Source organism: Cricetulus griseus (genome assembly GCF_003668045.3).
Source record: "Cricetulus griseus strain 17A/GY chromosome 1 unlocalized genomic scaffold, alternate assembly CriGri-PICRH-1.0 chr1_1, whole genome shotgun sequence".
NCBI classification, from domain to species: domain Eukaryota; kingdom Metazoa; phylum Chordata; class Mammalia; order Rodentia; family Cricetidae; genus Cricetulus; species Cricetulus griseus.
The window spans coordinates 222,246,336-222,259,082 of record NW_023276807.1 but is presented as its reverse complement, the minus strand read 5'-3'; the positions used below and the strand labels follow the sequence as shown (position 1 = coordinate 222,259,082).

The window sequence follows — 12,747 nt, the reverse complement described above, 5'->3', positions numbered from 1 at the left end:
CACACACACACACACACACACACACACACACACACACACACACACACACACATGCATTCATGATGCAATATGGAGATGCCTCGAAGATACTATGTTAAGTGAAACAAGCTAATCCCAGAAGAACAAAGGATGCACAAATCTTTTATATGTGATTCAGGAGGTAGACAGGTGGGTACCAGGGACTTGGGGTAGGAAGGAATAGGGAGTCATTTGGTGGGTGCAGAATTGTAGTTTCAGAAGCCTAGAGTTGCTCTATGGGTGGACAGCAGCGACAGTGACATGAAAATGTGCTTGCCTAAACTGCAAGCTTCATCGTGGTAAAGACGGTAAACTTCATGTTACATATATTTTACTACACTTTAAGCAAACATACAAAAAAGGGAAAAAAATCCCCCAAAACTCATTGTGGGCAATTAAACTCCAGATATTATTTAAGGAAGCTTTTTGAATCACAATCATTCTGTTGTTCATTTGGCTACTTGAAAAATAAAATATACACAAACACACCAATGCTCCAGAGGGTAGAGCAGCAGGGAAGCTCAGAAACACTTGAGATGAACGCCCTCTGGCAAGACTGCACCGTTTAGTGTGTGAGGAATGGGTTGGACAGGTTCTTTTCATGCCCTCCATGATTACATAGGAGGAGGCTCCTCCCACAGAGATTCAAATGGCTCAGAAGGGAACTGGCATTTCCTGCCAAGCCTGACTGATCAAACTAAGTTCAATCCCCAGGACTTACATAATGGAAGGAGAGAACCAACTCCTCCGTGTATTCCTCTGACCAACACATATATACTGAAGCATGTTTATACTCACACAATAGATAAGTAAATAAGTAAATAAAAATTGCAAAGATTCAAAACAGAAGTCTTGCCTTCTGCACCCATCCAGTTTTTATGAGGCTTTCGAAGGGTGGGGTTACGAACATGTCTACACTGCACATGTGTCCCACGGTAGCTCTGAAGACAGCCCAATGCAAAGTCATAAAATTACCCAAGGCATTAGAAGGTTTGGTTTTTGTTGTTTTGTTTTGTTGGTGTTCTGTGGACTATGGTGTGTGTGTGTGTGTGTGTGTGTAAGAGAGAGAGAGAGAGAGAGAGAGAGAGAGTTGCAAGGTTCTCAAGTATGAACTTTGCAGATGACAACATGGTGCTGAAGTGTAAAAGGGTGAAGAACATTCCAATCCAGTCATCCTTCACTAATGAGCCTGTCCCTCATAGTTCCTGTGAACTATGAGGTTATGTCCAACCCCAGAGTGTCAATGGTCAGTCAAAAGAAACTTCCAGATGGAAGAGTTTAAAGAGCACATGGCTGGTGGCAATAGGACTGAGTTGGAGCTTCCTTCAGAACCACAAATGAAAGCAGGTTTTGTTTGTTTGTTTGTTTGTTTTTACCAGACAGTTCTTCACAGCCAAAACATAGCTGAAGATCACAGCAGGAATTATGTGTCACTATTATGGTTTGAAATATCCCTCACAGGTTTGTGTGTTTGAACACCTGGTCACCAGCTGGTGGCGCTTTTTTGAACCTTCCTGTGTCGTGGGGCTTAACTGGCTAACATAAGCAGGCTTAAAAGCTAAGCTCTGCCCACTTTGGGCTAGTCTCTCTGCTTCCTGCTCCAAGCCATTGGTGTTGGTGTTCTGTGGGTCTATGGTGTGTGTGTGTGTATGTGTGTGTGTGTGTGTGTGTGTGTGTGTGTGTGTGTGTGTGTGTGTGAGAGAGAGAGAGAGAGAGAGAGAGAGAGAGAGAGAGAGAGAGAGAGAGAGAGAGAGAGCTTCCCCCTGGCTCCTGCTGTCCTAACACTGCCCTGTGCCACTCCTTCTCCACCATATTGGACTGGACTCGCTCCAACCCCAAATCATAGTAGACCACTGTCAAGTAGACAACATAAATCTGTCATGTTTTGTGTTTTCCCAAAGCAGAATTTGAATTTTAATACTAAAAGTAAATGAACCTGATGCCCTCCCCTCACTCAGTTTTTTCTGCTTCAGGTGCTTACAAGTTCTTCTGGCCTGGGTGTTGACCTAGCTTTTGGGAGGAAGGACTGGTTATGCAAAACTTCACAAAAGCATGCCCAGGACACAAATAAGAATATAGAGCCAGTCAGTGATGATGCACATCTTTAATCCCAGCACTTGGGAAGCAGAGGCAGGTGGATCTCTGTGAGTTCGAGGCCAGCCTGGTCTACAGAGTGAGTTCCAGGACAGCCAGGCTACACAGAGAAACCCTGTCTCTAAAAATCAAATTTAAAAAAGAAAAAAGAAAAAGAAAGAGGTGGCTGCATGGTTAAAAGAAGTAACTGCTCTTCCAGAGGACCCAGGTTCCTTCCCAGCACCCACATGGTAGCTGACAACTGTCTGTAACTCCAGCTCCAACGGATCCAGCACTCTTTTCTGACCTTTGAGATTCTGCACTACATTCTGCACTGACATACACATAGGCAAAACATTCATGTACCTAAAATAAAAATAAATCACACGCACACATACAGTAGGTGTATATTTCCAGAGCAGTCAAGGTAGTGATCCATTTAGCTGGAACAACTCCAAGTTTAGGGCTAAATCTTCAGAAATGGAGAACTAAATTCCTGGTAGGGGATCCCCTACTGTGAAACTAACTATCAGTTAAGGAGCCACACAATGGAAAATTCGACCTTTCTTATTGGAGCAACCTCTTGGAAACTGAGTAGCTGCTGAAATGAAATCACAAGGGCTCCTTGGGAAATCCAGTTGTTTTGTTGCAGCTCAAGGTCCCTTGTGTCCTGTAGGAATGCTGTTTGCCACTTTCTGACCAAAGACTCTAATTGGCCATTGATGATGTTGAGGACATATCTAAGATGACTTCTTTTTGCTTCCCATTCCATTATCTCTCTTTGATTCATAAAGAGGGAAGCATGGCTGCACCCATATTCTTTCATGGCAGCTTTGAGTTCAATAAGGCAAAAAATGAAAGGGATCCTTGAAAGGAGGTGAAAAGTTGGAGAATCATGCTTGAGCCTCCCCCTCCATGAACTTTCACAAATCCAAGGGAGTAAAGAGTCTTCCCCTTGAGCAGGAGTGGGGGTGTGCCTATGCTGTGAGGAGACTCAGAGAGATGGTGTAAATTAACTGCATCTGCTGAGGCTGGGTGAGAAGGGGCTGAGATAATTAGCTGGCAGTATAGGAACAAGGGCAAAGGAGAGATTTCTACATTTACTCAGAGGGAATCTGAGATAAACTACTTTGCACCCATTTTGGTTCTTGGTAAGGGAATACAACAGACACCTTCAAGTTGGCAGACATCGAACCTAAGGACCATATGCACAGGTCAACCAAACCACTGCACGATACAAGCTCCACCTTCCCACCCAACAAAGGGGAGCCTGACCTCATGTCTTCTCACTTCTGACAATGAAGGCAAGATGATGAGGTTACACCCAAAAGACATTTGAGAGCAGTAAGAACATAGGTTCATCGGGGGAGGGGAGCTCTACAAGAAGCAAATTGCACAAATATGTATGTTCATAATAAAATTAGTTCTCCTAAAACCTGGCATTAACCAGTTTATAGCCCTGTTCTGTTTGTGTATTTCCATGTGTACGTGTGCAACATTTAGAGAGTGACACATATTTCAGGTGACTCAGAAACCTCACCAGGCTGTTTGGGTGTGTATATGACAGCTAAAACAAATGTCGCTGTCAGGTTAAACTCCGTGTTATATAAGGACACAATTTTCACCATCTTAAAAGAATTTAAAGAATTCTAACACAACCTATGAAGACACCTAATATGAAAATCTTTTGTCTCCACAGAAGCAAGAATATTGCCTTTTAGGAGCTGCAGAGATGGCTCAGTGGTTAAGAACTCATAGTACTCTCACAGAGGACCAGAGTTTAGTTCCCATCATCCATGTCTAGCCACCCCAACACCCTCTCCTGGCCTCTTCGGGAACTGCATGATGTGTACAAATCCCTACACAGACACATATATAATAGTTTTGTTTATTTTTTTAAAGACTGCTGTCTTTGGTGCTTTAACATATATTTCTGAGAGCAGGTTCAGCTTTTTCCATGAGTACATTTTAAAAATAAGGAGCTTTTTAAAATAAGAGCTACTGCGAAGCTCAGAGTCACTGTGTGCTTGTAAGATACAGGGGTCCATTAGCGATTACAGGTTTGCAAACATTTCTAAAAGTGGCTTACAGGGTATTTATCCCAAGAAGAGATATGACAGTCATGCAACTGGATAACCTTCCTGAAAGAAGACTACAGTTAGTGGGAAAGACATGATGAGTTTGGGTCAGAGTAGGGAAAGTGCTTACAGCAAAAAAATCTGACAACTTGAGTTTGGGTCACTAGAACCCAAGAAAAGGCAATCAGTAGCCCAAGAGTCTGTGATACCAGTGCCCTCTACAGGGAGATGGGAACCTGGAATGGGCCAGCTAGCCTCGTGAAACCAGCAGTGAGTAACAAGAGACCCTATCTTGAACAAGATGGAAACCAAAGGCCATCATCCAAAGTTCTCCTCTGAACTTCACACAAGCACTGTGGCACACTCACAGGCATGAACACACATGCACTCACACAAGTACACACACACACACACACACACACACACACACACACACACACACTCCACAAAGACTAGGTGAAAATCAGTGAACTTGTGTGCACACTCCAATGGACAAGACTTGCATCTAGGCTGCTTGCATGTGCTCCCAGTTCCCAGAGGATCCATAGGCATTGCAGGGTAGTACAGAAACGACATACTTTGCAGCCCCTATGAACTGGTTAGAGCAGGAAACATGCTTAGAGATGGCAGTTGTTGCCTTGAGAGAAGAAGGTGCCTTACAGTAAGATCAACTATATCCTGATTCTGCCATATCAGCTGGGTACACCATGTCACCACTCTGAGACTCTGAGTTTTTGGGTTTGGGGTTTTGTTTTTTTTGTTTTTTGTTTTTTTTGCTGTTGTTTTTGTTTTTCAATCTATAAAATGAGGAGAATGAATGGTCCTAGAGAGTCCTTCCAATGATATATATTTAAGTTTGCACTTTTGTAAATATCAGAAAAACAAAAAACAAACAAAAAAACTACCCTTAAATAACAAAGTTATCATACACATCCAACAAACACTTTCCACTTGTTCATTTCCCTCTTCCAGGCATCTCCATCATCTCCTGCAGCCCACAGCAGCAGGCAGCATCTCCCTAACAGCCATCACGTTACCATGGATGAACAATGATGCTGAGTGCATTGGCCAAGGTCAAGTGCTAGGACAGGATCACAAGTCCAACCTTGTCAGTCCCTGTGGCTGTGCTACACTTTCCATGCAGAAAGCAAGCTGACTTTCCTGGGAAAAATGCCAGCGGCTCCATCCTCCCCACTGAGAATATACTGGAATATTAGAATAACAACTTTGGAGACGGAGGTCTCTCCGAACCATTTCAGGACCTGGCTAGAAACATGAAAACCCAGAGAAAGAAGCAACAGGGAATTCTTCCCGTTTTTTAACGAAAGAGAAAAAATTAGGGATGGGAATATGGGGTTTCTTAAAAAATTACATGATTGCTGGAAGTTAATTTGGTATTTCTTCGTTGGTTTGTAAGTTCTGTTTCCAATCACAAAAACAGACAGCTGAGGAGGCCTAAATCGCATCTCAGTGAATTAGCATCTTGTCTTAGAGAATCTATTTCACTCTGAACACAGCGTAGAAGCCAGACTGTAGTCCTGTGTGGCAGGAAGGACTCGGTGTAAGAATGAATTTATCAGGAGCCCCTACATGGGTACTTGAGATGACAGGCTTCAAGGCCAACAACAGCCATCAAACATGGTTAATAAAAAAATAAAAAAAAATAAAAAAGTGACGTTGAATTTGGGATGTACTGGTTCCTCCAGAGAAAGGATTTGGTCATACCCTGCCAAACAGGGGCAGTGGTAGGGCCAAGGCCTCACCTTCTTTTGTCATTCACACATCTAGTAAGACTGAAGTTAGGGCAAATAAACCTGCCAGTGATTCGGAGTTCCCTGAAATGAAGGTCCTAGAACAAGCCTGTGCCTCAGCACCTGGGAGGCTGAGGCAGGAAAAGCACAAGTTTAAGCACACCTGAGCTGCAAAAACAAAGCCTCATCTCCAAACACCAAAGATTACATTTTAAATAAAGTGAATAAAGAAAAATAAAAGGAAGGTCCCGATTCCTAAATCCCAGCTATAGGAGCTTTGTGCCTTGTAGAAAATACAAAAGCCAAGATGACAGTAAAGTCCCCCAGGATCAGTCAGTCCCCAGAGCTGAGACTCACAAAAGAAAAAAACTAAACAGCAGAAATCGCATTCCCCCTACCTATCAATGATGACGGGGTCTGATGGAGTCTCATTCCGGTTCCCGCAGCTCTTCTTCTCGCAGCATCGACTGTAGAGGGGGAGGAAATCAGAACAATGAAAGAAACTGTATCAAACTGAAAAGGCTCAATGAGTACACAGCACAAGAACATTCCCAAATGGCCAAAGTAGCCTCCGGACTATAAACCGCACAAGAACAAACTTTGTAACAATGTTCTATTTATTTAAAGAAAAAGAGAAAAACTGAATCTGAAGCCTCCAAATTCATTCAAATTCTCTATCTCACAGGCTGGCAAGCCTCGGCTTTCCCAAGAGCCATATCTGTAACTTAGCCACAGATGTTTGCATTTTAAGGTCTATGAGGTCACGTCCAGGCTGATGTACGATGATTTTATGAAAGTGTATTTTAGGTCTTTGTATCCCAATAAATATTTAGAGAAAAAAGAGTGCAAAAATGCATAAAATAGACCAAGAGTAGCTGCCTGGGCTATTGTAAACCTTATTGACCTACTAGCTTTCTCTGGAAAACTAAGCATTTATTTATCCACTCATCATTTTCCAAAGAAGAAGAAGAAGAAGAAGAAGAAGAAGAAGAAGAAGAAGAAGAAGAAGAAGAAGAAGAAGAAGAAGAAGAAGAGAAATTATACATTTTAAAGTGTATAAGTCTTATACATTTTGTAAAAATGAATGTATTTTTTAAAAAAGAATGTTATACATTTTAAAATCAGGAGGAAATGAAACCCCAAGTTGGAAAAAGGTAGCTAACAATTTTCATCAGAACAGCAGAACAGAAATCGGACTTGAATGCATCAAATCCCATTCCTAATGTCTCTGCCTCCCAAAGTGCCCCCTCTGTAAAGTACAAGGAGTCTGACTGACTGACTGGCTGGCTGGCTGACTGACAGACAGACAGACAGACAGACAGAGAAATGTTGAAGGGGCGAGGCCCCCAGAGCAATTACAACAGCAGTGAAAGGCTCTGAATGGCTTGAGAGAGCAAACAGACAAACAGGCCAACATGGTACACAAATCCCTAACGGCTTCTCATCAGACAACAGACATTGAATTCTCACTATCAAATATGGTTGACTTAGCCTATAGCCTTGACATAGTTTATAAGCAAATCATGACCATGCCTACCAGTTGGAGATATCTCATACACGTTTGTAACAACCACCTGCATGTGGGTGCTGCCACACATGGCTCCTCAGCAGCTCAGACCTAGGATAGTGCCAACTGAGAAACTGCTGGACCAGGAATTAAAGACCTGACGCCTAAGCCGTCACTGACTACATGAACTTGGTCCAAAATCCCTCCCGAGTTTTGCTTCCCTTCTCCAGAAAATGTCTGAGTTGGTTATCTTTAGAACGGTGTCTATGGTTCAGCTGATGAGAAGGAAGAAATGAGAGTTCATACAAATTATAATAGTACAAGAGAAATAGGAAAGAAGCCCACATGGCAACAAGAGACCCCAAACCTGCCCCAGCCCAGTCAGGGATCTGCTCAGTGACCCTCCGCAGCCCATTCACCTTCTGATCCTCCACAGAACTGAACATAAACAATTGGAGGGGATGAAAAGATGGCTCAGCAGTTAAAAGCACTGACTGCTCTTCTAGAGGACCCAAGTTCAATTCCCAGCACCACATGGTGGCTCACATCTGTAATTTCAGATCCAGGGGATTCAATGCCCTTTTATAGCCACCTAGGGCACCAGGCATTCATATTATACACAGACATACATACAGGCAAAACATAGGCAGAAAAAGAATTTGTTTTGTTTTCCTGAGATAGGATTTCTCTGTGTAGTGCTGACTGTCCTTGAACTTACACTCTAAACCAGGCTAGCCATATCTGGCAAGAAATTTTTTTAAGATTTTATTTATTCTACTTTATATGTATGAGTGTTTTGCATGCATGTATGTGTACCGCGTGCATGCCTGGTGCTTACAGAGGGCAGAAGAGGGTGTTGGATCCCCTGGAACTGAAGTTACGGGTGATTATGAGCTGTTATATGGGTGCTAGGAACTGAACCTGGGTCCTCTTTAAGAGCAGCAAGTGTTCTTAACTGCTGAGCGATTTCCCCAGCCACCCATTTGTTTGTAAGTGAACATTTACAAACTTTCGCAATGTATCTCTCTTACCAGAGATATATGGATTAATCAGTGGCCAGCCGTACTGCCCTCAGAGTGTAGAAGGCCCTTGAGAGACATTAATGCCTGCTCATCAGATGGACACAAGTCAGCTCAAAGACATGTATCAAATTAGTAAATATTAAAAATTGTCTCAACTTTTCTGAATGCCAGTCTTTGCCATTGGGACTTTCTGAAATAATATTTGACCTTTGAAATTATATTAGATCTTAGCTTTTAAAATTTCAATTCATCCCAAGATTAACAGCAATAAAAAAAATCCCGGCCAGCTGTACTCCAGCCTCCCAAAGCCCTTGTATTCCCAATAACTTCCCACCCACAGTGTTTCCGGCTCCCACCTTTCCCATATCTGGAGTATTCTTTCTGTCAATGTGTTAACTTTAGCTGGTCAGGCAAAATAACTTTATATAGCTCCACAGTTCCAAAAGCCTCACATACACAGGCCACCTAAAAACCTTCGAAACTAGACTCTCCCTTAACGTCACCAGCTTGTCGGCCTTGCCCCAAATACGTGTGCGACACTGGTACAATTTAATTACAATCACATATGCCCTCAAATGTGCCGATCTGTTTAGTTTGGGGAGGAATGATTCTGAGGAGGCCTGTAAGTTTGCAAAATTGCTCAGCTGAATTTAGCTGCTTTCCACAGGGATTTCCTCTGTAGTAAAACAGAAAAAAAAATTATTAAAAAAAAAAAAAGTAAGCTTTGTGCCAGGGTGGTGCAATGTGAGGGAGCAAGGAGGGGGGAAGGAAATGGCTTATAGAGGAAAAATGCAGAGAAACTGTAAAGGCTGATCCTTTATTTCTAACAGGAAGGCCCTGAGATAGCACCTCTTAATGTTAACACATAGCAGAGAAAAAGATATAGACATTCACTGCGCTACTGAACTTCAATAGTAAAAATATACACGTAATAAGAAGTGATTGTATTGTCCCATTTGAATGCTCCTTAAAATTTTTCTGGGTCTCTCAGTTAAAACAAATTTATTTTCCTGTGTGTATGTGTGTGTGTGTTTAAAGAAAGTTCTCAGTAATATGTTCTAGTTGTGTTTGGTTCTTAAGCATTAGTCAGTCTTATCGTTCCTGACAATCAAGAGGAAACAATAAACTCAAGATCCCAACACTGTGGGTAGCTAACACTCAGTTAGCTGAGTCCCTGAATTACTCAGGTGACATTAACTGTTTTCCTTTCCTAGAAAAGGCCTGAATGACCAGCTTCAGGTTTGGTATTCTAGTTCAAAGGCTTAGGGCTGTACTCCAACGGGCAGGTCTCTCAGTCTGAAGTTCCTGAGAAGATATTTGTTTTGTTTTGTTTTGTTTTGAACTGACAAGGACTATAAAATATAAAATATAGATGAATAGATAGATAGATAGATAGATAGATAGATAGATAGATAGATAGATATATAGATAGATGAGAAGAGAAGACTGAATAGGTTCAAACTACCCCAAGGTTTTGGGGGTGTTTCCTTTTCCCAATGTGTGAAAGTGAAAGCTGTCTCTCTGTGTCCCTGGTTTAGTTTATTCTACAATTTATTTGGGGTGTCTTCTGTTTGAAACATTCAAATTGCTCACAGGCCTCTCCCATGGAATCTTTGAAGCAGGGGTGAGGTGTGCAGGGGGGGGGGTCGTGGGAGTAAGATAAGCTACGGCTGACAGGTTGGGGCTGAGAAATTTTTATCACAGTCCTGACTCTTACCTGAATTTTTTGTTTGTTTGTTTTTTAGGAAAATGCAAAAAAGATTAAAAGATGGCTGGGGAAAGAGAAAAAAAAAAGCCCTGGTCTCAGTCAGAGGGTGTCTAGTCAGCCAAACTCCAAGATAAGCTAATGTGTCCTTTTCCTTTGCAAACTCGTTTTTAAAATTCAACCCTCAACTTTCAAAAATCTGTCTCTAATTTCAAACTCAAATAAGCTCACAGCATGGTGGCTTTTGTTTTGTTTTCTTCTCCCCAACTCCTCCCTGCGATTGCATAACAAAAGTGTCTAAATTCACACCATCTGGCCGATAAAGACACTGGCCCCACTGCCCGGCTGGCCCATCTGATTAGGGCCCTGTCTAGCCTGCGCCTTGTGGCGAAAAGTCACAGCTGTGGGGTTTGCTCACGCTCAATACAACTCTGTTATTAGCCAGCTGTAGGCCTAGAGACGACTTCTGTTCAAATTATAATATCTTTTAACCCTCTGAGCATTGAGGGCACAGGGGTGGCTGGCAGCAACATAACACCTAGATATCTCCTTGCTAATAATTGGCAAAATGAACTAAGGCAGGGAAGAGCAGAGATCACTGTGGAAGAGAGAAAAAGTTATTCCTAAAGAGATGAATTTTTGCGCCTTTGTTTACACACACACACACACACACACACACACACACACACACACACACACACGAGCACACATGCGTGCACACACACACACACACCACCACCACCACCACCACCACCATCACCACCATAGCCAAACACCAGTTAATAAACCTTTTACTAATAATTACAGAATAACAAGGCATTTCCGGAAGTACCCAGGTATGCCATACAAGACCATGAAATAAAAGTATGTGTACTAATTGGTCACTGAAGAACCGGGCACTCATGCTCCATCATTGACAGCTATAACTGACAGTTCAAATGAAGAAGGAACAGGTCCCCTTCTAGGAGAATCAGTTCCCTTGACTAGTGAGAAGATCCCCGGTGCCTCTGACTCACCTATCTCTCATCACCCAACACACACACACACACACACACACACACACACACACACACACAGGCACTGCAGACAGTAACCCAACCAACCAATTGTTTATTCACTCATAATTAATATTTGTTTGAGAATCTAGTTTGGAAAGAAAGAAAGAGTACATCTTCCTGGCTCTCCACTGCAGAGAAGTTACAGTACATTAAATTTTTATATTGTGTTACTAATGCAGACTAAACTAGAGGCTTTAAAAATTGATGCTGCTATTTAAATAGCATAAAATGAGGAAGATTTGATTAGGCTTAAAAAATAAAAGTCATCCTTAACTACAGCTGCATGGGGTGTGAGAGAATTATTTAAAGTGATAGGGAGAATTCATTAGGCACTGGCTACTTGGGGCCTTTCTTTTCTTTTAAGATTGTCTCTCCAAACAATGATACTTAGAAGTGTAGAGAGAGAGAAGAAACCTCCTTTTGACTAGCCAACCAATTCAAAATGCTGTGGCTGTGTAGTCTAAGTATGACAGGCAAGGGTGTTTTGGAGGAATGATATTTTCCTTCTGACCAGACCTATCAAGTGATCCAAAGTAATGGAGTATCTCCCCCACCCCTGCCCAGACCCTCCTCAGGCTCTGGCACTGATGCCGTTCTCTTGAGGTCATGGTCAGGCCTCAACTTTGCCTCTTGGTGAATTTGCTTTTCTAATACTTGGCCACAACCTAAACAAGCATGTCTAATTGCTATGATTTCTTATTGGCTGGACTGAGGTGGCAGGGAGGGCTTTAGAGAGAGCTTCCTATGGAACAGTCCCTACTAAGTTGGATGGCCTGCAGTTATCCCCAAACTGCCAGGAATGGGAAGAACAGTCAATGACTTGAGAGCAGAAATTTGGAGAGAGGGAAATGTGTGTACAAAAGAGACTTTTCTGTTTTATACGAAAGGCATTCTTCCCAGAATCCTCTTCATATATCCTTTCCCATTTATGGACGGCTCATTAAAACCCTATCCACTAGACAGCACACACTGAGCACTCCAAAAACATGAGCTGAAAGATTGAGTGTAAGAATGAATTTACCACCATCACCACTAATTTTCTTCTATTTAAGTAGAAGAAAGGGGGCAATATGCAGAGTTCAAAATAAAATGGATTGGGCTCTGAGGGCAGGCAGAAAGAACTCCAGTAGACTGTACTTTTCACAGTGTGGGAGCCTATAAATCCACTTTTCCTGGGACCCCAGATGTACCAAGCTTGGGCTTCTCCCTATCTGTGCACCCTCTGGTGCCCCGACTCAACTGATTTTTTTTTTCTGTCCTATGATTCCTTCTTGACCTGAGAAACAGCCCTGGTGTGAAATCTTACAGTCATGGGAAAAGCAACTTTGCCAGCAGGGGATAAAAAGCCCAGGCATCTCCTGGAAGGACTGGGGCTTAGGACCTGGCCTCTCAGCCCTCTGGTGGTGCTTTGCCTCAACTAAGTCAACCCAGGGCTTAGGGCTCAGCAACTAACTCCACAAGTGGCACTGTTGGAATTCTACCCCCAAGACAGAGTGTCTTGGGGGAAGCTTTTATCCCAAATTCAACTCCGGCCT

The 12,747-nt window shown here is 42.6% G+C and overlaps 1 protein-coding gene across 2 annotated transcripts in view; it reads right to left on the bottom strand.

The window, feature by feature from the left end:
- The window catches only part of Ebf2 (EBF transcription factor 2), a 196,473-nt gene that overhangs the window by 178,587 nt on the left and 5,139 nt on the right, over positions 1-12,747 (bottom strand). For both annotated transcript variants that reach the window (XM_035452552.1, XM_027390269.2), the window contains exon 6: positions 6,319-6,387. In XM_035452552.1, coding sequence (XP_035308443.1) covers positions 6,319-6,387 — 69 coding nt within the window. The remainder of the gene's footprint in view (positions 1-6,318; positions 6,388-12,747) is intronic.